General features: G+C 39.2%; 2 protein-coding genes across 3 annotated transcripts in view; one reads left to right on the forward strand and one right to left on the reverse strand.

The window, feature by feature from the left end:
- MTREX (Mtr4 exosome RNA helicase) overlaps positions 1-10,791 on the forward strand; it is a 46,079-nt gene extending 35,288 nt beyond the window's left edge. The window contains exons 20-27 of the mRNA XM_086769808.1: positions 941-1,051; positions 1,354-1,542; positions 2,636-2,799; positions 4,181-4,286; positions 5,495-5,551; positions 5,968-6,130; positions 10,093-10,197; positions 10,553-10,791. Of these exons, the coding sequence (XP_086625934.1) occupies positions 941-1,051; positions 1,354-1,542; positions 2,636-2,799; positions 4,181-4,286; positions 5,495-5,551; positions 5,968-6,130; positions 10,093-10,197; positions 10,553-10,605 (948 nt within the window). The 3' untranslated portion in view covers positions 10,606-10,791. The remainder of the gene's footprint in view (positions 1-940; positions 1,052-1,353; positions 1,543-2,635; positions 2,800-4,180; positions 4,287-5,494; positions 5,552-5,967; positions 6,131-10,092; positions 10,198-10,552) is intronic.
- PLPP1 (phospholipid phosphatase 1) overlaps positions 10,670-26,833 on the reverse strand; it is a 65,631-nt gene continuing 49,467 nt past the window's right edge. For both annotated transcript variants that reach the window (XM_086769810.1, XM_086769809.1), the window contains exons 4-6: positions 26,032-26,089; positions 13,329-13,505; positions 10,670-11,123 (exon numbers count right to left, since the gene is read on the reverse strand). In XM_086769810.1, the coding sequence (XP_086625936.1) occupies positions 10,998-11,123; positions 13,329-13,505; positions 26,032-26,089 (361 nt within the window). In that variant the 3' untranslated portion in view covers positions 10,670-10,997. The remainder of the gene's footprint in view (positions 11,124-13,328; positions 13,506-26,031; positions 26,090-26,833) is intronic.

Raw genomic sequence — 26,833 nt, forward strand, 5'->3', positions numbered from 1 at the left:
CCATATAAGAAGCACTTTGAAACTTCGTTACTGCTGTGTTATGTATTTCAAATCAGCAGGTGACAGACAATAGCAGTAACGTAAACAAAGTTATGAAAATTACCTACATATGTGATAAAAATCTGCAGATAAGCAAGTGTCTATAAGCTGGGGGTTTTTTTTCATACTTGTGCAGGATTTTGTGAGTAATGCGCATTTGTTCTACTAGGTTTGAGAATTTAGTTAGAATTTTTGTAATCCTTGAGTGATAAATTTTAGCAGTTTTGTTTGGCAGATACTTTTCTTAGCAGTATCTTCTGTCTCTGGGAACAGAATTCTTTTTTTTTATTTCTTTATCTTTTTCAGATTCCTTCAGCTTTACAAGCCTATCTCATTCTCAGATTAAAGTGAAATTTTTTGTGAAAGCATTTACATTTAAAATTTTCAATTTGAAACCCTATATCAAGACAAATAATTATAATTTTCAGATCAGAGACAATTGTTTAATTGTTGGTTTTTTTTTTTTTTTTCACGAAGTCCATTTAAAGTTGCAGAGACAGTATTGATTCTTCATGATGTCTTCACGGTTTTGATATTTATGAATATGTATTTGCTGATTTGATGTTTTCCATTGTTAGCATTCCTAGTTAAGTATATGACAGTAATTTGTCTAGCTTGGATCGTAAGAGGTATTCTACTAGATAAGAGGCAAGTTTTTTTTCTCACTTGTAGACTCTCTCCAGATTTAACTGAATACAGAATTTTCCTATTTGGACAAACTATTCTTCTTCCTTAACACTTTATCTCATTACCCACATTTTTGTGCTTTGTTATGTTCCTTTACCCACTGCTGTGTCCTTATGTACTCAGTTTTGCTTTTCCTTTGTAAAGTTTTGCTACAGAACAGTAATAATAAATAAATCTTTTACCGATTTATGAGTAACTGTGCTCTCTTTGATAGGTTGTTCCTGTTTTGGTACATCTTCTCTCAGCTATCAGCAGTGTCCGACTTTACATACCAAAAGACCTGAGGCCTATTGACAACAGACAAAGTGTGCTAAAATCTATCCAAGTAAGTTCCACTAGGCTATGTAAGCTCTCTGCTGTGATTAGTGAGGTACCCTTGGACCCAAGGAAACTTGTTCTAGAGAAATTTGTCTAAACCTTGGGTCACATCTTCAGCCTTATTCTTAAAAGGGATTGGAACCCACGGTGTATGTCAGTTGTTCCTCTGTGTCAACAGTCATTTTAAACTTATTTTTAAAACTGCTGAAACGTCACATTACAAACTTAAATTACTGCCTTTTGTGTTCCTTCGGTTGTGCCAGTTGATTTGTAAATCTAAACTATTTATTTATTTTTTTTACCTTTTAGGAAGTACAGAAGCGATTTCCCGATGGAGTACCATTACTAGACCCTATTGATGACATGGGCATCAAAGATCAAGGACTGAAAAAAGTAATCCAAAAAGTAGAGGCGTTTGAACATAGGATGTATTCACATCCTCTTCACAATGATCCCAACTTGGAAACTGTATACAAACTTTGTGAAAAAAAAGCACAGGTAAAAACCACTGTATCTGTATTTAGCTGAAGAGAGAGACATTAATAGTTCCCTACTTACTTGCTTTTCTTTTTATTTGCAAAGCCCAAATAGTCCTTTTTAAGTACAGTAAAATTACTGAATCTCGCTAACAAACTGGCTGAGTTGGTGGTATGCCCTTGATTGATACAGGTGAGAAGCACATCTGAAAGGAAAACTGTTCAGAAAAAGTTATCAGGGATTAAAAGGTTATGGAGGTGCCACTAGAGTATTTTTCATGGAATAGACATAGCACAATATAGTATCAGTAAAGTCTTCACAGATAATTGAAATGGATAATTTTTCATATGCTTGTGCAGAGCTAAGTTAAATTGATGGGGCTTATTAGCTTGGGGAGTGTATCACACAAATCATTGTGCTGCTGCTTCCTGAGCTGACTCCCAGCCTGGAAGCAAAACACTTACTTATTTTGTATAGAGCTGTACCCTGCGAGACTGAAACTTGTTGCACACAAAACCAGCTCTCGTTTCTGTGCTGCTCCAGAAAACAGGTTCTCCAGGAGTTGCTTCACAGAAGCGAGGTAGTTCTGGTATGGGCAGCACAAGGTTGCATGTCGTAAGACCTGATGGACCAAGCCACCCTTTGTGAGGGTGTCTACACTGTACACCCTGCTGTCAGGATGTTGACAGTGACTCTGAGAAACTGCAAAACACTTGAGAAGCTCTAACAGCAGAAAATAATGCCTTTGGGTTACATTTGAATGAATAGTTGCTTAGCTGAGACTTAGTACGGGTGTCAGAAGATGAGTGCTCATTTCTCAACCAAAGATTTCTTCTCTGGTTTTTTGGTATAGGCTGATTGGGTTTTTTTGCTTGCTCTGGGTAAGGAGCCTAACTTTCAAAACTTGTCAGAGTTTCCTATGGGTAAATGGAACCGATTTCTTTTTAAAAAATTTGTTTTAAACCTTCCTCTTGGTGGAGTTAGATGGGTCAGTGTCAACTAGTATGTCCGTATACTGTTGTTCTGAGGCCTTGATGTGAATTAAATGACATCTTTAAAACAATTGCATCTGTTAAACTAGCAACATGTAATTTCTCTGCGTCTGACCCCCCAGATTGCTGTGGATATTAAAACAGCAAAGCGAGAACTGAAAAAAGCCAGAACTGTCTTACAAATGGATGAACTAAAATGCCGCAAGCGTGTTTTGAGAAGACTAGGGTTTGCCACGTCTTCAGATGTTATTGAGATGAAAGGACGAGTTGCTTGTGAAATAAGCAGGTAATCAGTTTCTTTGTGGAGTGATTATTTTAATGAATATACACTTTACTGTCCTCACTGAAATTAGTACGTCATGTTTATATTTTAAAGTTCTGAAGCCATTGGAAGAAAGATTCTTCAGAGACTATGTGATCTGTGTCATAAAGAGAATATACTGACAGCAACTTAAGGAAAAAATACAATAGATTTTAAAACTAAAATGTGGACATGAAAATGCCAAAACAGTGGCTATTTTCTTACACAGCTCAGGCAATAGTTTGTGTTTTCATTTAATGTTGTACGTTACATGAGAGGATGGTCTCAGTTTCTATGGTTCCACTTCCCCAGGACTCTTAGTACAGAGTCACTTACAAATAAGGGTGTAACAGTGATTGTCAGCAATTACCAAATTGCCAAATTGCTGACAAGTTTGGAATATAGCTTAGTTGCTTCCATAGGGCTGTTGGAACAAATCTGTGGAAGCAGTACATTTTACCGTAATACTTTTAGCAGGTACATGTATATTGAAACATATTGTAAAGACTCTATGGGAACTCATTAATCAGATTTTAGTACTTCAGAGTGTAACTGAGGTTTTGGTAGAATTGTGTGTTTTTAAAAGTAACAGTGACTGCTGTACGCCTTGCCTTACAGATAGTTTGAAAGATGCTACCTATATTTGTTCAATATCTAATAACTTTTTTCCCATGCAATATTTGATAGCAAATGGGGAAGCTAAATCAGAATTTTATCAACTTCCTGACTTTCAGGAATTGTTTGCTGATGATGTACACTTTTATTTGTAAAAAAACTTTTTTTTCCTCATCCTATGTGTTTGTTAAATTCCAAAAATAGTGTAGTCTTATCAACGCTTTACTATTTTATCCAAATTGTGTATTTGGATTTTGTATCCGCAGCATGCACTTCCTTGTATAATTTGTGATTAAATCTTTGTTCTACAAGTAAATTGAAGCAAGTTTGTTCCTCTTTTCAGTATTTTGGAAGTATCCAGATGAATCTGTTTGAGTGGCAGCAATACCAATTTTAGCCCTTTTCAGAAGTTGCCTAACTCGGTTCTTTTCAGTCTCTTGCTGTCCTATCCGATAAAAACTGATTAAAGCAACTGTTAATGCCAACTTTTATAAATGATAAGGAGAGATTCTTTGTAGTTCAGGAAGAGCTTTTAGTTCCTTTAAAATAACTGTCTCACTCTCTTACTAATTAGCGTCCTCCTTAAAAAGCTAATACATAAGTATTTAGTGTTCTAATAAGAAAAATTAAGAAGCTGTTTTTCATTATCTATATCCAGTTGCGTCACAAAAGAGAGTCATAGTACTTAATTTTAAAATTACATTTCAGTAAGTCCTTTCCCTAAGCTGCCTTCTCTTTCTCTTTATTTTAGTGCTGATGAACTACTCCTGACAGAAATGATGTTCAATGGTCTCTTCAATGACTTATCTGCAGAACAGGCAACTGCACTACTAAGCTGTTTTGTATTTCAAGAGAATGTGAGTTACTTTTTCAGTTAATGAATTCTAGACATCCCTGTCTACCAACAGTACTCTTTATACTTCAGTTCCAGAAATTGGTTGTAACAGTATGAGCCATTGCATATTTTTTATCCTTTCCTATGGTGTTTCCCATTGAACTTACCAAAAACATTGCTGCTTCAGTGCTAAAATACCTTTCCTCAGAAGTCACATGCTGAAGGTTGTGTAAAATTTAACCTACAGCTATGTCCTCCTCATGCAATGAAGCAATATTAATAGATTCTCAACATACGTGCTTGTATTTATGTATATATACACAAACACAGCCTTATAATTTAAAATGTAGAATGATTATCTCAGAAAAGAGGTTTAACAGTATTTTCTCCTACACTCTGAGGTGAGGGTGTCTTTAATTCTGAGACATGCGCATGTTATTTTGTTTGGGCAGTACCCTTGACCTTGATGGAAATGACAGTACCACATGGAACTGATACCAAAAAAGCTGTTAAAAATAGACCATATGTTGTTAAATGCAAAAATGTGGTCATTTAATACCAGATGCCGTTGTTTTCCCATCTACGAGTGGTATAGAACTTCAGCATCATCAGGAAAATACAGTAAAAATAAACTTCCATATGAGATATTACTGCAGATAGCTAGTAAGACGTATGACGTATGATTCTAAATGTGGGAAGCCCATTAGCAGCAGATGCTAATGAATTACTTTTGTTAGAAGGGATGCCAAGATAAGCCGTTGTTAGTTAGAATATTGTGGCTCACTCGACAGTACTACTCAGGACATAAAAGTGGTGTTATATTTGAATAGCTATATTCTCATATGTAACCCCTGATGTTTAAGTTACTGAAAGTATTTGCTTGTTATATTCTTAAAGAAAACTTTGTAACAGTTAAAGTAATAAATGATCAGCATTTTGGCAGTTCAAAACCATGGAACAGCTAAATAGAGGAAATTTTGGAAGTATTCAGAAAGCAAGTGCTTTTTTTCCATACTGTTGGCGTACTGTACAGAAAGATTTCCTTTTCTGATTTAGTTTTAGGAACAAGTACTTGGGGAATTCGGTAAATTTTAGTGTTTGGTAACAGGTTTGAGAAGTCGTTGAAATAATTTAGGCTGGCACTAGCACACATTTAACTTCTATCTTTGCAATTTGGTGTCAAGCATATGTATGGGAACTCATGAGATTATTTAATGTCTTCTTTTTCAGTCCAGTGAAATGCCAAAATTGACCGAGCAGTTGGCAGGACCACTTCGGCAAATGCAGGTAATCTGTCCATTAGACATCTGTCAGAGCTCAGGGTTAATGTTAACATGAGTAAAATGTATGAGTAAAGTATAATGAGCGCATGATGAAGACTTGATTTTGGATCATCAGTGAATTTGACTGGCACTGCGTGTGGTTTTGCAGTGTGTAATAATGGGTTATCTTGTTTTGCAATAAATCTTTATGCTAATTTAGAACATGCCTTTAAAAACTTTTATAAGCTTGCTTACTACAATGTAAGCTGTTAATGCAAGCAGACTTAATGTAAACAGTGGTTTACTTTCTGATTGAATAATTTCACACTGACTAGGAAACCTCATCCTGTATGCAGTACCTAATAATATGCAAGCCTTTCTATTGGTTAAACACTTCATCTGTTTAAGGGTATTCTAAACTGAAAATATTTTATTTTTAAGGAGTGTGCCAAAAGAATCGCCAAGGTGTCAGCAGAAGCAAAACTGGAAATTGATGAAGAAAATTACTTAAATTCTTTCAAACCAAACCTAATGGATGTTGTGTATACATGGGCAAATGGAGCTAACTTTGCTCACATCTGCAAAATGACTGATGTCTTTGAAGGTATGTTAATCGGTTCTTCTTTAGGAGCTATGAAATGGTAATTCCATAACATTGAATGGTAATTCTGAATAACCTTATAATAGATCACAAAATTCATTAACTCAGAGTACTCAAGTATCTACATGACTGAAACTCAGTGGGGAAAAAAAATTGTTTGCTGTACATGTTAATTTATCATTACACTGTTGATAATTTAGGATCTATAGAAAACTTTTTACAAGAGGTATCTCTACATTTTAGAAACTTTTTGTAAAACTCAGAAATCCTAAGTATTGCAACAAAAAGTAAAGCTTACCTTTCCTAGAAAAATACCGTGTTCCAAACACTTACCATTAAGAAATGCAGCTCTTGTGCTTGTCCTCATTGCAGTTAAGTGTTTTATTTACTTGGCAAATTGAAGGTTCCTCCTGCTGTGTTAATGATGACAGAAGGGAGAGGTTGTAACCAAGACTCTGTTTTGGATGGTTCATCACAGTGCCGTGCAGATATTTGAAAAGCCTAAGTGTAACCTGTAATCTGGGTTAATTTAATTCTGAAAATTAAGAGTACTAGAAACTGGCCTTTGAGGAAGGATACTTAGTTTTCATTATTTTAAAAGTAGGATGACTTAAAGCCCAGATAAATTGTAAAAAGACAAACCATCCACCTACAGGTCAAACCAGAATGAAAAACCTAATGTCATCTTTCATGAGCTATGTTGAAAGTTGTGAAGAACAGTAGAATGGGTGCACCAGTCTTACAAGTCTGTGTGTGATGACTGCTGTTTGAAAATCCTTTTTGAAGTTGTTATTGTCAGCATTGTCTTGCCTCTCTCAAATGCTGTTTTCTTGTTTGTACGTACACAGTTGGAAACGGGAGCCCTTAAAGCAAAGGAGTGCTTGCATTTCTGTAATCCAATGCTTAGACTCAGGAATTTTCTAAAGCCGGTTGCCTGCGAGCAACAGGAATCCTAGGAGTCTTTCATTCTGCATTCAGCAGATTCGTCCTATTGCAATGAAAGTCTGAGCCTATTGGCACTTGACTGTTCAGAATATACAGGGCAGTAACATTTTCCCTTTACAGTATCTGGGCTAAGGCTAGTCAGTCAGCTTTGAGGTCTTCAACAATGCTAGCTCCCTCAAAATTAGATCTTACAGACCTGTTTTGAGAAGTTCAGCTCTCGTGGGAGGAGTTGATGCATGCTTCTTCCCTTAAGGCTGGTTTTCTGTGCATTGTCTAAAAGCAAGGAAAGCACTTCAGACATCCACTGTCAGTTACTCTTACCTTAAATGCTTACCTTGCTAAACCAGACAACAAAACCCAGACCAAAAACCCCAGTGTCCTTATTTTGATCTTAAGTACAAATATTCATTTTAGGTATTAGTGTCTTTCAAGACAGATTCCTGTCTTAATTTTGATAGAAATTGTTACCATGGGGTACAGCATGATGGTTTATTAAAGCTCTAAAAGGAGGTATATTTTCCTCTTTGCCTTTTGTGGAATTAGCAATAATGAGTTCCTGCTATTACAGGAAGTCCCAACTTCACTGTTGTGCACCAGTTTTAGTAGGAAGGCAGATAATTCTCCAGCCATTAGAGAGTGCATTGGAAGCCACTACTTCTTTAGAACTAGTTTTTCATCACCTCTCCCTTCCCCACCCAACTTACTAAAAGTGCTTTCTGAAGGACTCTGCTTTTTGTAAGACAGAGCCTGATGTTCAGTTTTTTGCTGCCATCCAGGCTAAGAAGCACTAGCAGAACTTTTCTAGACAGAAATCTTGAGTCAGTGGCATGCTTCCACTGTCACGAGCCTAAAGATAGATGTGTTCTACTGTTTTATTAAAATTGGTGGTCAAGTGTCTGAAACCCCTTTTGGGTGCAGTTATGAGTAGTGTGAAAGCTTGCAGTTGTGGTAAGTAAATGGCTGCCTTTTCAGGTTGCAGCACAAGCCTGAGTGCTCCAAGAGCAAGCATGCGTGCCACAGATTGGAGCAGTGTTAATTGACTAATGAAAATGAGTTGTCATTAAGCTGAAGTTTGTGTTTTGGGAAGAAAAAGACGTTAGAGAAGCTTTTTAAAGCTGTAGGGAAGAATGGTAAACTGAGCTAAGTATCCTATTAATCAGTCGCAGATGGACTGTTTTGTTTTGTGGCAGTAAGTATAGACAAGAGTCATTTATTCAAAAAAATGCTATTTTTTTCATGCACAAAAATTATGTCCGCAGCAAGCCCATCTATGCTGCCTGTAAATGAACCTCCCTGGAACAGCTGTCAGGGTTGTAGGATCTTTGAGAGCTGAGCCAGGGCCTGCCACAACACCACATGGCCATGCTCAGGGTAGCTGCCCGTGGTTCACTTACTTTGGCTTTGTGCTTTGTGTCCAGTAGACCATGCATGTTTTTTTTCACCTCATGTCATTGCAGTAAGTTTACAGAATGCTGCCCTTACACAAACTGTTCTTGCTGTCGCAAGTGACATGGCCCACTGGTACCATGTGAATATCTTTTAGAAGAAAGTGTTATTTTACTTTTCTTAACTTCTCACTTTCACAACAGCTTGGTGTCTTTTCCTATGGATAGTTTTTCTCCAAATATGCCCTGTCCAGAGCTAGTGTTTCATTAAGCTATAGAAAGCCCACCCAGTCCAACCCCCCTGCAAGGAGCAGGGACATCTCCAACCAGATCAGGTTGCTCAGAGCCCCATCCAGCCTGGCCCTGAATTTTTCCAGGGATGGGGCATCCACCACCTCTCTGGGCAACCTGTGCCAGTGTTCCACCACCCTCATTGTAAAAAATTTCTTCCTTATGTCTAATGTAAATCTACCTCTTTTAGTTCAAAACCATTACCCTCTCATCCCATCAAAACAGGCCCTGCTAGAGTTTCTCCCCATCTTTCTTATAAACCCTTTTACGTACCGAATGGCCGCAATAAGGTATGAAACATTCTCTCCCCCCATTTTCCTCACAGGGGAGCTGCTCCAGCCCTCTGATCATTTATGTGACCCTCCTGGACTTGTTCTAACAGGTCCATGTCTTTCCTGTGCTGAGAGCTCCAGAGCTGGATGCAATACTCTGCAGGGGCGGGGGGGGAAGCTCTCACAAGAGGAGGGTGGAGGGGCAGAATCACCTCTCTTGACCTGCTGGCCACACTTTTTTTTGACGCATAAGGTTGGCTTTGTAGGCTGCAATGCAGTGTTGGCTCATGTCCAGGTTTTCATCCACCAGTAATCCCCAAGTCCTTCTCCTCCCAGCTGCTCTCAATCCCTTCATCCCATATTTACCCTCTGACATTTATTTTGCATACAGTAATTTTGACTGTAAGTGTGAGATGATGCTGGAGAAAATGACCAAACAGCATACTGTTTGCATGTTGCTAGAATAGCACAAGTGTTAGTGTAATTTTGTGAAAGCTGCCTGTTACAGTGTTTTGGGCCAAGCTGGGAAGTAAGTTAAGAGAGATGAATGTGTAACAAACTACAGTGAGTATTAGGTTGCAGTGTAGATGCTATAGCAAGCCTTCAGCTTGTATGTATCACTGTAAGCATGCAATGGAGCGGCAGAGTGGTCTGCAGACTCTTTAGTAGCACAGGAGTGGTACAGTAGACCACTTTAAAGAACTACGGGCTATAAAAAAAATAAGCCCATTTCCCCTCACCCTCAAACCTATGTGTGGTGGTTCTTGAAGCAGCAAGCTTAGAAAAGAAAATCCACTAGGAATTACTGAACAGCCCAGAAAGTCCCCTGACTACATATTAGAGGCTGCCAAGGTAGCAGAAGAAAACAAGAACAGGGCAAGGATTTGGGGATAGCTTCAAGGAGATGCCTGATGGAGAAACCAAGCTTATGACACATGGCTTTTATGTAAACTGAAGTGGGTTGGAAAAGGAACTATTGCTTTGGTCCAGAGGGGGCTCAAGCAAGTGAATTAATCATCAGTGACATGATGGAGCAGGGGATATAATCTTTTCCCTCATTCTTTTTATACAGGTAGCATAATTCGTTGCATGAGAAGGCTAGAAGAACTGCTTCGGCAAATGTGCCAAGCCGCAAAAGCCATTGGAAACACAGAGTTGGAAAATAAGTTTGCAGAGGGTATGTGTTTCACTTCAACAGTATAAGAAGTAATTCTAGAAAGCACATGGAAGAAAAACTGGGGAGGAAGCCAGCTAGCAGAGGCTGTGAGTGAATTATTTGGTAATAAAAGCTTCTGGTATTGACTTCATGGTAAACAGCATCATTGCTGTTTTTCCAGATAACATTCACATTATAAAGTTTGACTTCAAGGGGTAGTGCTTTAATGCATCCTGACAGTTCAAGCAAGTTGTGTCTGAAGATGGATGCGCAATGACTTGTACTTAATATTTGTAATACTTTGCTAATTGTACTTAAAATAGTGATTGTGTTAGTTATGACTGCTGGATATTAATATGGTTTTCCTTTTTAATAGGGATTACAAAAATCAAGAGAGATATTGTGTTTGCTGCAAGCCTTTACCTGTAACAGCAGGTATCTTCTAACAACAGTACTAGATTCACCTTATGGAACAAAGTCATCAACTTCCATCTCAAGTCATTATTTCTTTTAATGGGTGTGTATTTAAACGAGTGGTTTCAACAAGGCATGTATAAACAGCAGTGTATGTAATATAACTGTTACCATGTTTTCAATAAAAATTTACAATTTTAATAGCTTTTTTCTTTTAAGCAAGAGCTTGAACCAACAGAAATGTAAAGTTTAGATATACAATAACTGTAGTAGATGTTACTATATACAGGTAAAGTGAGCATCCAAGAGCAGCAGCAGTCTCTTAAAGGCATTTACTTATATTACATAGTTAGGCTTGTGAAATTCTTTTCCTTTCTGAGAGCAAGACAGGTGAGGTGGGTCATTCTTCATGGCTGATGATTGCTGCCAAAGTGATTTCCATTTGTTGGAGTTTCATGTAGGGTTGTATGGGAGTCTTCTTTGGGTTGAAATGTACATCCTCTCACTTTGAAGAAGTCAGACACATACACAACCTAAATGAATAAATTTGTGTTAAGTTCTGGCCATTGCAAGCCTTTGAAACAATGGGTAAATGCTTTTGCAGAAGGTAAGTTCCACCATCAAAACTAATTAAAAGTTTAAACATATTGAAACGTTAGAACATAGGAAGTCTCTCAGAATTCTAGTGTCTGTTCTTTCAATACCTTTTTCTCCAGCTATTACACCCCCCAATTGACTCCTTTGCCACAGATGGTTTAAGCCAAATTCAAGGCTTGTGTGCTAACTGCGTGCTCTACCTGCTGTATCAGGCACTGCCTCATTACAACAGCCACAGTTTGAACTACTCTAAATGAAGGAGCAAAATATGCTTGCTGAGGGCCTACACTGCCTGTACAGTTAAATTTATTCTAAAATTTATTTAGAACAGGACAGGAGAGCTTGTGCTTTAGCTGAGGAAGAGGGTTCAGTAGTTAATAAATATTGCTCCAGAATGTCACGCTCACTTGCATTTCTTTAAAAGTAGGTTAAACCAAGCTTGGATTCCCCCCCTCCTTGCCAGCATTCACAGCAGCTCCATTCTCAATACATGTATCTCAGCCACAGCTCCAGCAGCTGTAGGGCCAACTCTACCTACATTATTCTTCCTTGGATTTCTTTGAACATATCACCTTCCTTCACAGCTACCAACTATGAGACAGGTGCCCTGATCCAGTTCTGCAGCTTGCTGTCTTCCCACTGCCCACTTCAAGTCACACTAGACAATGTGCTGGATACAGTGCTGCAAAAACTGCAATAAATGAGAAGCCTTCTCTCGTGATTCCTTTCTTTCCCTTCCTACATCACCTCTTCCCTTCCCACTGCCAACCTGAGAACTGCAGAACACAGTTTAGGGCAGCTGCTTCAGCTGCATACCAGATGAGTTTCAGCTTCCACTTAATGCTGAATTCACTCAACTCAGTTTGGTGCTCCATTTGCAATTGCTGCCCCAGCATGCTCTTACTTCAGCCTCCTGTTTCTGGAGATGAACTCCTCAGTTCTTTCAGGTAAGGGGTTTAAGGGGTTTTATTTTAAAAAAAAAAAAAAAAAAAGTTTCCTTGCCTTGCTGCTCTTGTTCACTGGAATGCCACCTTCTACTTGTATTACCAAGCACCTCAAAATATCCTCTCAATTATCCAACACCCTTCACTAGGGTGCTGAAGGCACTTTTATTAGGAAAACAAGGCAATGGATGTTTCTCATTCCCTACACTCCTTTTCTCAGAAAATGAGATTGTACAAAAATGAGGAGTAGGATTATGTTTTAGTCAATATGCAGCCATTTAGTAACAGCTAATGTAGCATTTTCCAGAGCTGCTCTGAGATTTGTTTTGATGATTGACTGCACAAGTAAACAAAGCTTTGTCTTGACATGAACCATACCCTTCTGACTTTCAGCTGAGAAAGTGTTTATTTTGGAGGTGAGCCTCAGTTCTTCGTAAATGAATCTTCAGTGTGACCACAATTAGCACATGTCTCTGAACCAGAAGTCTCTCTGGTCTCTTCCCTGCCCGTGGGTGAATCAACCATGGCACTTTGGTGACAGCCAGCACCACTGCTGCCACTGAGTCAACCAGGCCTGCAGCTCCCAAAGTTCATCTGATTGTCTGTTCCTTGAGATAGCTTTTCACTCATCAGTACAGCTACGCCTCACAGGCTGGCTGTTGTGAACACCCTTTTAGCACTCAAAATCCATGCAAGAAATGGTGGAGTGTCATAGTTTCCTATCAGACTGAAGAAACAGGCCGTATAAGCTGGCAGAGGCAGATGCTTTCATGCTGTTCTTATCCTTAAAGGCCCTTTTTTGCCCTACTTGCCTTACAGACAGTTCTCTGCTACCGTACTTAGATTTAGAGTTTGGCTAGAAGCAAAAAGTACGGTTATACAGAGGCCCACACAGTTTGGTAGTTGACCACTTCCCATCTTGGTTATTTGAAAAGCCCTTGGGGAGGGGAAATTTTGTGTTGTCTAACAGCTAAAACAGCCGCTTATCTCATCATTGGCCCAGAGTCTGCCTCATCCTGAAGTACTACAGCTACACTCAGTTCAAGGAGTTGTTTCCCCTCTCCAGGAATTCTCAGAGCATTAGGAAGACAGGTCTGCTTTCCTCCGAACACAGCCTGCAATTCTAAGGTGCTGTTTATAGAAGTGTTGAGAGAGAGAGAGAGACACACACACCCCCCCACCGCAGGAATTACTTACAATGAGCACAGCTACCACTGCTCCCTGAATGAGTCCTGTTAAAACATCACTCCAGTGATGCTTGTAGTCAGAAACACGTGAGAGACCCACATAGATAGATGCAGCAATAAGACCAAATTGTAGAGTAGGACGTACAAGTCTTGCCCAGTCTCCTTTCATTCTGGCCTGAAGATAAAGCTGAAAAGAAAAGAAAAATCATTAGAAAATGCAGTAAATAGAGAAGCAGTGATCACATGAAATTGTGTTAGGTCTGTTCAAAGAGCTGAGTTGAAATTTGTGTTCAGAAACATGATACTGTCCACAGATGTTCCAAGTGCTATTTGAAGGATAAAGGTACTGGTAATACCAGAGCCACGTAAGGCTTAGAAAGAATCCAGTGGAAGTCAAACCATTATTCTCCTCCTGCAGTAACTGCAAGTAAGCCTTATTTAAAAAAAAAAAGTTGCCAACCATCCAAATTTACAGTCCTCCAAAGATAGGGAGCCCCATGTTGCCGTGAGCAGGAAAACAGTTTACATCTTTAGTAAAGTCTACATATACGATACTACTATACATAGAGCTGACAAGTTTTTAACTTTGTTCTCAATTCCAGTCACCTTCAGCATTACCAACTTTTAGCATAATATTCCAGCTGTAGTTAAGCATCAGAACTAACTTGATATAATGATTGATAACATCTAGGGTCACATTCCTCACTTGTCTCTGGTGTATTTCACCGAGCTCCATCTGTTCCTAGTCCTTTTTAGCTGTGTATTAACCATACTCTCCCCCTCAGCTCTATTTATGTTGTGTATATCCATGCTTTTGATGTGTTGTCTCAAACTCACAGTATTTAACTCTGTAACTTTCCAGTTTAAGACCCTGCTTTTGCCCCTTTCTCCGGTGTGTCTAGGACAGACACCTCTCATTTCAGCTATAAGAGGAGCTTCTATAAATCCACCCTGTAAACATCATTGAATTTATTCTGGAACTTGATCCTGTCACCAAGAAAAGGCACCAGTTACCTTATTTACAGAGAAGAACAATACAGTTGGAAGTTATATTTAACATTTCAAGTATATCTTTTCTGTACTATCTAGGAGCGTCAGGTTGAGTACAGAACTGTAATTGACAGTCTTGCAAAATCAGAGGAGCTAACTAAAATACAGGCTTGAGGCACTAAGACAGCACACTCAACTTCTGGTAAATCCCTCCACTGCCAACTTCAAAAGCCATGGCTACCTTTTAGAAGCATTACATTTACAATGTAAATACAGGCACAGAGCATGCACTGTAGATGCAAAGGTGCAACTTTCCAAAGTTAAACATTTGGGGAATGGTTGGTTAGTTTCTCTGAGTAACTTACATCATAATTTTGGCATGCTGACTTTTTCAGCTATAAATGGAACACCAAAAAGATCAACCCTATCCATAACTGGTTTTCTTTAATAGCACAGTCAGAGTGAAATCAAACTCTGAAGAAGCTACAGCTAAGTCTGAACTGGAAAATATTTTTTTCGCCGTCAAGTGGTGAGCACTGCGTATTTCTGGGGACCTTAATTTAACCACTACAGAAGATACTGTTTAGCCACTTCAAAAATTCTCTCTCACACACTTATTTTAACAAAAGGTGTTTTAATGGTCTTATATTAATACTACTTCTGGATTTACCAACAGTAGACCAGAACACTACCTAAAAAGAGCTGGCTAATGATTTGATACCAGCTGTTCTTTCTTCTTGCCCTATTCCCATTAAATTCTGCTTAAGACAGCTAAAAATACCTTGCTGTAATAGAAGTTTTTTCCGTGTAAGCATTTCTGGTGGTTGGCAAAGATGCATAGTTGTATTAGAAAGAAAAAAAAAAAAAAAAAAAAAAAAAAAAAAAAAGAGTTATGCAACTGCATAAAAACCAGGTTTACTTCTGAACAGAGGAAGAAAATGAGGCAAGCCACTCAAAAAGCAAACTTGGAAAGATGCCAGCCCACAATACTGAATGACCAATAATTGAGTCTCCCTTACACAGCATGTATTCAGATTTTGTTTCTGCTTTACAAAGCATCAAACATCTATGTGAAGACTTAATTTCCATACTAAGAGTAATCTCCAGTCACAGAGAAGATCTCGAGCTGCTTTGTCACCTGCAGAACACATGCGGTTGGCTACAGGCTTCATCAATTATAGGTGCTTCTTCACATCTCCAACTCCAGTAGCCGTACAGCAAATGCCCAAAGCCCTTTTTTGTAAATCCATTATTCTAAAACTAGGTATGAGAAGGGTGGGAAATCACACCACAGATAAGTGTCAGTGTGACTGATGACTGCTGTGTGTAATTTCAGAAGTAGCAGCTGTTATTCTGGTTACAATTGGTTTTTTTCTGTTTTGTTTTTGTGTGTGTGTGTGTGTGTGTGTGTGTGTTCAGTTGGGAGTAATTGTTTATTAACCAGCTGCTGCAATGGGAAATTCTGTGTTATTTTTAAGCAGGTAACTTCAAACTGACACTGCTTTTAATAGCGTCAGGCAGTCGTTCTCTGCCACAAAGATTCTTCATGGCGCTGTGACTCACTCGTACAAAGACAACAGCAACGTGTCTGGACTGAAACAGGCCAGCAGGATCACACAGGAAAACAAAGCAGCCAAAGGGAGGAAGGAGTTTTTGCCTTATATTTCCATTAAATATAAACCAAGGTTGATACCAGAAGTATGGCCAAGGTCCTTTATATAGTGTAAGTCCTTATATAGCACTATATGCACAACAGATGTCCTGGTGTTACACTGCATTAACACTTACTACTATTTTGACCTTGTTGACTAACAGAGGGCAATTACTTCAGACTGTTTACAGAACCCCTCCCAACAGGCACAGCATGCCTCAGGTTCTTTTGCTCCTCTTTGAAGTCATTTACAGCACAGGCTTAAAGAAGAGAAACAGAAGCAAATATCTGCCTGTCTCCCCACCCAAGTCTCTTTGCTAGAAAAGAATAAGGTTTACGAGTAAAACTGGTAATCTAGGGGAGCAGCAGGAACTTTAGGAAACATCATATTGTTAATGTCACTGTTAAGGCACCTTACCAGCATCTCACTTATTGCCGAGAAATAAATGTATGAGCCTAAGAACACAGTAGGAGCATCCAGAGCTTTTGGTAGCAATGCGCTCCTATCAGTGACAGCTATTTGACTGTGCTGGCTTCCCTGCTATCCTGTTTCTGAGCATCCATCTGATCATTCAGTAATATCATTCAGCTAGGATCTACTTCTCTTCACTCCTCCATCCTGCTGTTTCTCATGTTTGGTTTGTTCATTCTTTCTAAAGTGCATAAATAAGATTTCATAGAGACTTTCTTGTAATGGAATTAAATCATCTCCAACTTTTTTCCCCTACTAGCTAATGCTTACTCTATAATGAAAGTATGTTCTCTGCACCACATGCATCCTGAGCACAAGTTTCTTCTTAATCTATGGTCTAGTACTTCATTTCTAAAAATACACACAGGAATGAAGAGAAACTCACAGCCACTTTGTGGCTTCTTGCAAGAAGCCACAGACATGAATGGAAGGGTCTCTGCAACTGGAGAATTATTTGCTACTGTTGATGTTTCTAGCATAGCTTTCAAGTATTTGCTCTTCCATCAAAGCAGTATTAATATACACACACACACGCCTGCCTACCTTATTTTAAAGCACAGTGACTTTTATTTCCTAGATGGACTTTCGGAGGTGTAACCATGTGGCTTCACAAGAAAATTTCCTAACAGCTAACATACCACATCTCCACCCTAAGGGCATACATTTCTTTTAAATCTACTAAAACCTGCTCACTCCACTAACCAAGGCAATATTTCAGATGTTTGGTTTCAATACTTAAAACTCCTTCGTCATTTTTCATTCAATATCTTCTCAGCTTTTTTCCAAAATCCCATTACACAAAAATTCTGTACTGTAAAATGTTTTGCCTATTAAGGTATGGGAAATTCTCCTGCCCTCTCAGTCCTCCTTCAAGAATGGAGTCAGAAGGAAGAAATTTTGGGAGGTTTTTGGGAGGTTTTTGCCTTACCCAGGAGTTTTACTTGTACCAATTGATTTGCCTTGTCATTTAAAAAAAAAAAAAAAAAAAAAAGTATTTTCCTCAATAGGATTTTAGGATTCTTACCCTTTGGGGGTGTACCTATTATCCCTCTTGTTTTTGTCTCCTCAATTGTAATATACTCACAGCATCATGAACTAAACAGCAAAACAGAGAGAGAGTATGCTTTTCCTAGAGAGAAAACTGTGACAAAGGGAAATGAGAACACTGCTCACTTTGTCTGAGTACAAGTAGTAAGAGTCTGGAGGAGAAACAAAAGTGCAGAAAGTCAGTTTTCTTATGGAATAAGCCCTACTTTGAGAGATCGTAGTAGTTGATACAAGTTTTGGGAGATAGCAAGTAAATGGCATTTACTTTACTTAGCTTAGCATTTACCATTAGTCATGTTTAACTGGTTTCATGATTATTTTCTTAATGATCTGTGTGATCATTAAGAAAAAGACCTATGGCACTACTGTTCTGCTCTTAACGGGGACAAGATCCCACTGCAGTTATAACTAGTATTTCAATGCATTATTGACTACAGTTACAAAAGTTCATACTTCAAAGCAAGTCTGTTGACCCAAAAAGTGTGAAGAACCACTAACAGTAATCAGTGCTGTGGAAATCCACCATGAGGATTCTTCTCAAAACAAGAAGGTCTCAAACAGTAATGCATAAGCCACCTCAAGTGTGTGTACGCACGTATGTGGTTGGCTTTGGGATTTTGGGGGGTAAAGGGAGGAGATATGGAGGTACTGTGTTTGGTGGTTTTGTTAATGAGGCATTGGTGGAAGGAAGAAGGGAAAGCGCAGGAGGCAGCAGTGTTTGAAAGTCTTCAGAGGAACCAGCTGCAGAGTAATTAATACAACAGAAGATGGGGCAAAATCCTCTGCGAGACCTGGGGTTAGGAAAAAAAGGCTGAGAATCCAGGCACATTTGTAGGATAGGAAAATTCCATTTCTATGGATATCTCAAGGACATCCCTACAAGACACAATCCTCCTCTCCTCCTAAAACTGTGAAGTCTTCCATTTGGAAGCTGAGTAGGTAGATGCACAGAGCACCAAAGTAAGTATCCACTGTCCAACAGTAAATAAGCATCATTGCCTTTCCGTGAGGAGAGGGGACTCCAGTAACCACAGTACTACGCACTTCTACAAGACAGCTTGCACCTGAGTACCTTTGATACAGGCAGTTATTCAAACAAGATCCTCCAAGAGAAAGGAAGAGCTGAGACATTCACCCTGGATTCTTCCATAATGCTAAAAAGCACCAGGAAAATGAACATTTAGACAGATGAATGATCTGCCATCTCCCTGTACCAGTCCTACTCAGCAATCCAGCAGCACAGACCAAGATACTTCTGCCCTGCTCAGACTAGCGAACAGGGGAGAAAAAAGCCCCTGTCAGAGATCTTCCAAGCTTCCTACTTCTTCTGTGAAGGTTTACAAAAAAAAAAAGGTTTCTTCCCTTTTTGCATGTTACAGGAAACTTTAGAGATTCCTTTGTATAAAAGCTTGTTTGTGTAAAAGCCATTATTCAAATAGCTTTGTATAAAGGCTGTTATTCATATTTCAGCTAGCACATACTCTAGAATTCAAGGAAGTGTAAGAAATCCAAGAAACAGTTTAAAAATTGCAGTTTAAAAATTGCTGAGAGATGACCTGTCATATACAATTTTGCGTTTATACAAGTATTGCATGCAAGTGCAACAGCTAGTTTTATATCTGTATCTAAGCACTGTATCTATGAATAAACACAGAGCTCTAGGCATCAGCCAGCAAGACACTGCCTGCAAGCCAGAAATCAATGTGCAGTTTGTTTCACGTTCATATGGGTAATGCCAATCCCATGTAATTTTAAACACAACAGGCTCACATCCAAACAGAAAACTATTATAAAAGCACGACAGAGGTGCAGAAGAATTTATGAGTCACTCAGGAGCTGGGGTTCTTAAAAAAACAAAACAAAACAAAAAACCCCAATTTAAACTCTGAAGTTTATTTTGCATTTTTAATGGAATCTCCTCCCTTTCTTAACAAATACATATTTATTATCCCTGGTATATGGGCAACGTTATCCTTTTTTTAGTTTTATTTTGATTGGGCAGAAAAAGGAAGCAACATTTCAGAATTAATTCTTCCTCTTCCAGTAATGGAAAAGAATATAGGTCTGCAGCTACTTCAAGGTGGAGGTGTATCTGGGCTGCTGTTCAAAGGGCTGGGCTACCCCTTTTACTCTAACCATGTATTCCTGCTGACTCCCCTCCACCAGCTCTGACATTTGAATAGCCCTACAGTGAGCTGGTAAGGGAACTCATCCACTGGACAGCTGAATTAAGGGGGGATGTGGGGGGAAAACTGGACTAAGGAGAAAAGGCAGAATATGTACTAATCTGGCCTCTAAGATAGCTGCATGCTACTGTCAAAAGGCAATGTGCAAGAGCTGCCTCCTATGCCATGGGAAAATCCTGTCTGTGACTAGTCATAGCCCAGCTCTCAATTCAATATCAAAAGTACAATCAATCTATTCTGTACAGACATTTCCCACTGAACACGTAATGTTTTTTTGGGTTTTCAATCTTCCAACCTCAACTTGGTCTACATTGCAGAAATAATTGTTTACTGACATCATTTTACCATAAAGCAAGATAAACAATAACAATTTATTCCCTTGCAAATACTAACAGTTGACTCTTTTCTGATAAAAAGAAAATCTAAATGTGTTCCTTTTACTTGAGGTAAGTATTTCTCTGTGTCTACCAAGCTACAGAAACCTTTGCTAGAAGAACATAAGCACTGCAAGGTATTGCTTTCAGCCCAGTGCTACAGGAGCCAATTCACAACAATCTCATCACTACTGACAGCCATAACTCCCAAATCAGCTACAGATAAGTCATTTTTCTTTGTTTGCTTACTATTAAAAAGTCTAAATACCAATATTGAAAGAATACTAGGAGTGCATACAAGCAGAAGCTCAAGCATGTCCATACTTGAGCTTCACAGCATGGCCAGTTAACCATTATTTTTTCATCTCTGCTTCAAGTAAGATGCTTGGTACTATCCACAGATACAGCCAAACAGTAATAAATGTCTTTTCATTAGTTTTTGAAGACTAGGTAGTCCTCAACTTTCACATGGGCAGGAACATATTAGGGACTGTTCTGTAGTTCTGGTCGGTAACATAGGGAAAGTAAAGACATACTGCCATGCAAATGGACATACCTAAAATACTGTGTGTTAAAGGCTCCCAGGCTCTTATTTGGGTTCTGTTTCACTCAACCTCCAATCCTAACATAAACAAAGTAAGAGATTTCAAGCGCAATGCTTGACTGGCACATTTAGGACCATAAGTGCAAAAAGCAGCCTAAACCCTGCTGTCACTTGTGTTTAGCCTACAATCTCTCTGCAAAAGAAGGCTGTCAGCCCAGCTCACTGAAATAGCAGTCTCCCTCCCATTCTCATCTCCAATTCCCTGTGACCTTGAACACACAAGATGTTCTTTCCCAATGAACTATAGAAGAGCTTCAGAGCCACTCAAGTTACATCGTGCACAGGTTCATCATCCTCTTTCGTCCCAGGTCTAAGCAACACAAATATGTTGCTGTCCCCAGAATAGCACAGCAGCTTGGCTGGGTTTCTTCAGCCCTGTCCTTCATCCCAGGTTATGTGCAGGCAGGGAAATGCCCAGGCCAGCTACAACCAAGATCGACTCCGCTACGGCAACCTGATCCTCAGGGCCACACTAATTTCTGCCAACAGCAACAGTTGCAGTGGGGTCATTCTTGCTACTGAGGATAGCAAGCTGAAGACAGCCTTTAGCATTTTAATTTACAAAAGCTCTCAAATATATGGGGTTTTTAAAAAAAGTTGAAGCAGCAAAAACTGATGATTAACTGCAGCTCTCCCACTCTAGAGGGGAAAGGGTGCTGGTTTGGTCACATGGACACTGCTAGAAGAGGTGTTCAACTACACTCGCCCTCCCATTCCCCAAGCCAAGATAAAACGGGAGGGGATGATGGAGACAATTTGGGATCCAGCATGTAATTAGGTCACTGAGTTCCCACATGCTGTTGCGACTCGAACTACCCCTAGTTTCCACATGAAGCTGTTGTTGGCAAAAGCATCCCAGAGATAATGGCTCCTGCCGTCTGGACCCACACTGACTCACCTAGCTCTGCCAAATGAATCTCAAAATACATTCTTCACCACTATTTCCTGGCCTGACAGCCTGCAAGCACTTTTTTTTTCCCATGGTTTCACTCATTCCGTATACCAATGAGTTAGAAACTAGAAGAAACTAAGTCTAACCTGGAAGTAGGCTGAAAACACAGGCTTTAAACGGGTCCAGCTAAACACAGTGTTTTTACAGGTAGATGGCAACATAACATCCAGCTAAGAACATGGCAGTGATCTCTGTGCTGTAAGAATGAGGAGTGATATGCACTACCTGCTTATTTAAATAGTAGATGATATAAACTATTTAACATTCACTAAAGTTATTAAAATCCCCACACATTTCTATCCTATTGTAATTCCTTTAGAACTTGTTATGAAACAGAACTAATACACTCTTCTCCTCACTCTGCAGGCGAGCAAACCTCCTTTCTCAATGGCAGGTGCCACAGTGACTGGCAGCAGGCACAGTCCTTCCTTCTGTTTTAATGCCAGACAGTCACACACCACAAGCTACAGGAGACCCGGTTCCGTGCAGATTTTGCACATGAGCACACCGACAATTCAAACATGGTAACAAAATGTAGATTCATTATAGTTTGCAACAAAAGGCTTTAAGCAGGGACTAGCTTACTGGAGCTTCTATCAATTACGGAAGTATCTACGGTGATACGGTATCACAGGCTCATTCTTTTGTTTAGACAACCTTAAAAAGCTTGACTGCCACATACATGGAAGATGAACACTGCTCCTGAAAGGAACCAAAGAAACACAATTTTAAGTAACAATATTGAGGAACAATGGTTATTTGTGTCCTCCCAGAAAGACATGAGCCCAAGTTACATACCAAGTAAGTAATTCCATTCCTCAAGTTAAAAGTTAAGTTCTGCTCTCCAATGCTGTCCCACAAACCAAAAGACAAAACTAAGGAGAAATACTTCAAATTCCCAGATATGTGCTTGCTTAGACTATTCATTTTTAACACTTCATGTGGCATGATATTCTTCCATGTTTCTTTAGCTCTTTAAAAATTCAAGTTACGTGTTTTCCATTTAGAATTCTCAGCTTTTCAGCTTCTATCCTTTCTTCTGAACTACATAACACATTTTCTTCTCTATGTTCCTGGAGCAAGAAAGTGAGAGACCATCTAGACAAAATCCCTCCTTCCAGGGTTATGAAGCCCCCAGAATATGAAGACCTTGAGTCACAACATCCCTAAGAGGTGAACTTTAAAAAAAAAAAAAAAAAAAATCCACTCAGCAGTAGCTACAGCTTACAGTTTTTGTCAACAGCTTCCTCCACATTGAACATACATAAAGCTTGAGCTGTCAGGTGTTTCCATGTACTGCCCTCACTATGAGGTGGGACACGCAGCACAGGATTACATTAAAAATTGCGGGTTTTTTTCTCCCAGTACCACTGAAGCCATGCAGTCAGAACTCACAGTTCCCACTGAGACGCATAGAATTTCTCATGTCAAAGGTTTAAAGCATCTAAAACATTTGAAGATGCTGATGAACCACCTCATATTTGTTTTTAATTCATCATGTGCAAGTGCACAGAACAGAAAAAAGCTACAGTTTAACTTCTTCATAATTCAGCAATTCTGCTTTAAGTAACTAAAGCTGCAGAAGTATTTCACTGCTTTGCCTAGCAGTTTCCAAGGTGGCTTGGAAGCCACTTCAAGCATCTCTCATTCCACAGTTGCAGTGTTTGTGCTGTTCTGTGGCAGAGATAACTTCCCCTTTGATTCTTCCAAAATGTCTCCTCATTTTTGAAATGCACAACCTGACACAGTACATGTGTTCAGCAAGTAATTCTCAGAAGTATGCTTTCTGCAGTATGCATACACAGCAGACTCCTCCAGTCTCTCCAGAAACTTGGTCTGGTTATGATTAATGCTGCCTGTGCGCAATGCCATGTGCTAAAGATTCTGTCCTGCTCATGAGTCAGTCCGCTGCTGGAGTAAGTGTGCAAAGAGCTGATGAACCCAGCACCAGAGTTCAGCAAATGAACAGGTTATCAAGTGCTACAGGCTTGGTTTAGAGCCAGTGGCAGGACTCTGCTTGCCATGTGGGCAAGGAGGAGGATGAGAAATCTGTTTTCCTCACCTTCCCGCACTAGCTGTCTGCTTGAAGACATCTTTTTATTTTAACTTTTTTTTTTTAATAAAAATACGACATTCAATGCAAAAGTCGGTATGTAATAATGCTGTGTTAATCAGCAAGGTAAAAATATCCTGCATAGGAGTCATTATCCTTCTGCAGATGTCCCTACGAAGGCCTCCCAACAGTTTCTGGATGAATAATCTTATTACAGGACAGAAGAAAGTAGAAGTCTAATCTCCACAAAGCCTCTTATTTGTACTGGGCAATAGCTCAGTCAGAGACAAGACAAGAAACTGAGGTGCAGGAATAGATGAAGAATAACTTCTCCTCAGCTAGGGTTCTGTCTGCTTATTGAAAACTTCACTGAATAACAAGGTGATCTCCAATAAAAAGCTTCCTGTTTAACTCCCTTAACATGACATTTGTTAAAGACATTAGTATCCTTCTAGTCTGAGGGAGTCATGTAAAGCCATGTTGTCTTGCAGTTACTACAGAATAGAAAGAACAAAAGGACCATTTCTGTAGCAGCATGCAGAGCCACAGCAAGTTTTATTTTATTGTTGAACCATGACTGACACAAGCTCTGGATTTAGTGTTTCAACGCGTAGAGTGGATGGATTTGACTTCCATTGTCCCATCTCTTCCCGATGCAGAAGGTTGCTTAGAGAAGCTCACACACACATAAAGCCCCAAGAGAGGTAAGGTTTCGAAGTCTTGACACAAGCTCCTTTGCATGGCTTCAAAAAAAACATGCTACAGAAAGCATTATTCGAGCCACATGAAGTTATTATCTTCAAAGAATTCTTTACTTTCTTGCCAAAGGCTGCATTTTTTCAAATCCTAGTAGGTTACACAAACAAGGTTTGAACTCCAAGTTGTTCAGCACATTTTCTGTTGTACTGCATTCAACTAAAGATGGCTTCAGTATTACAGCAAGCTGGGAGAATGGAGAGCGGGGGGACAGGGAGCCAGGAACTGAGCCACAGACAGATTTTAATTAACAAATGCAAGGTTTGAAAAAAACATGCATGGAGAAGTTGGATCAGAAGGGTATGGCTGAACCCAGTGGAGCAAATCAGTACCGGGTTCACACATAGCAGTAATCGCTCCTCTACTATGGAAATAGTGGGTTTGGAATGGTATCACAAGTGGACCTATATAATTTTGGAGGCTGTCAGTCATAATGAGCAAGTAAAAACATTTTTTAAAAAAATAAACATGTGACAGATAGGAAGTTGCACTGTATTCTAGTCAAGCCCAAGACATAATACTTCCATGAACTCTTTATATTTACATTAGATAAAGACAGGTAAGAGAGGGGAGAGGAACAAAACAGGTTTATCCATAAGCAAACTGCAGTAATAGATCCAAATTGAACACTTAGCTTCTGAAAAAGCTTTATTTTAACACAAACTTTAAAAAGACCTATGTCACACTGACGAGCCACCCCTTTTCTTTATGGGGTTGTAGAGTCACTCGCTGTGGACGTTACACTATTGCCAACAGACAGCAAAGAAAAAAAATTTAAAACTCAATCAAGATAAGAAGGCAAATTGAATCTGAGCTCTGTGAGGATCATGGTATGTTTGTATTATGTTAGTGATTTATATCCAGGACTAGAGCTTAATCTTACCACTACATTAACCACAAAACTGCACAAAGTTGTCTAATACCTTCTGTGTCACAAATTAGCAGGAGAAAAAGAACCAAACCAGTCTTTCAGTGTTATCAGGCTTACCCTAGGAGAGAAGATAATTTGCCTAGCTGACTTGGGGCAGTTTAAACTGAAATTTATTAGGCTCCCAACTGAAGCATTAATGAATTATTCTTATGATTAGTATTTACTTTCACAGACAGATCTGTCCCCTTGCTTCCCTCACTCTCCCCCCCGCCCCTAAAAGTTATGACAAAATTAAAAGGAATTTTAAAACTCAAGTTGATCTGTTGTTTTGTCCTTATAGGCCCAGTAACATCTGATCAGGGTTTAAGTTTAGGTTTTTTGTTTTTTTCTTTAAACAGCCTTTGTAAGTTTCATAAGTCTGACATAGCATATGTTTTACATGACTTGCAACACTTTTAATATAACTAAAGTAGCAGCATATTTTCCCAACCCCTTTGTCACCAGGTTCACTTTCGACAAGACACAAAAGCCAACTACCATACTAAGTATTTTTCAGCATACTGAACATAACTCTACTTTCTGCCCCAGTATCAGTGGCATTCTCTTACAACTCTACTGAGAAATCTTCAACTGTCTCAGACAAGCATCCTATAAAAGCAATCTCCCTTCTGCAAAGCAGCCGAGTAAGTATTACAAATTTTGTACTAGATAACTAACAGACTTTTTGTTGCTATTTACATGGAAAGATCATACTTACTGCTAGGAAGAGCATGCAGTACATGGAGAATGAAGAATGGCCAGAGTAAAATGATAGTCTGGAAGATAAAAGAACAGACGTCTCATTATTTTTCTTTTGCAATACTCAATCTACAGTGATATTAATTTATCTTACACAAGTTAAGTGTTAAATAGAATAGAATCTTTAAGGTTGGAGAAGACCTCCAAGATCATGAAGTCCAACTGTCAACCTAACACCACCATGCCTACTAAACCATATCCCAAAGTGGTCAATACGTTCTTTGAACACCTCCAGGGATGGTGACCCCGCCACTTCCTTCTGTAGCCCGTTCCAGTGTCTGATCACTCTTTCAGTAAAGAAGCATTTCCTAATATCCAAACTAAACCTCCCCTGCTGCAACTTGAAGCCAATGCAAACATCTCCATGCTTTTTCTTCAAGGAGGTTGTCATCATCCATGTCTGACAACAGCTTTTGACAAACAGCACAGACTTCACTACTCAGCAGCTATCCTATCCCAGCATTAAGTTGATCATCAGGCAGTAGCTATGAGCCCTTCGACTGAAGTTTCAACAGCAAATGAAGACATCCTCAAAGCCAGAAGTTGAGTGTCCTTTAGAGAAGTATATTTGTTTCATCTTCTTGATAAATACTGGAAAACTGTAAATATTATCAACTTTTGAAATTACTTATCTGATAGTCACGGTATATGTATGAAAACAAATGACACATTAGTCACCCCAAACCAATTAGTTGTGGTCACCATCAAGAGGCAGTAGTTAACAACTCATATCTAGATGTTTATACCACATACACATTTGT

The sequence above is a fragment of the Chlamydotis macqueenii genome, chromosome Z, assembly GCF_036417535.1.
Source record: "Chlamydotis macqueenii isolate bChlMac1 chromosome Z, bChlMac1.mat, whole genome shotgun sequence".
Lineage (NCBI taxonomy): Eukaryota > Metazoa > Chordata > Aves > Otidiformes > Otididae > Chlamydotis > Chlamydotis macqueenii.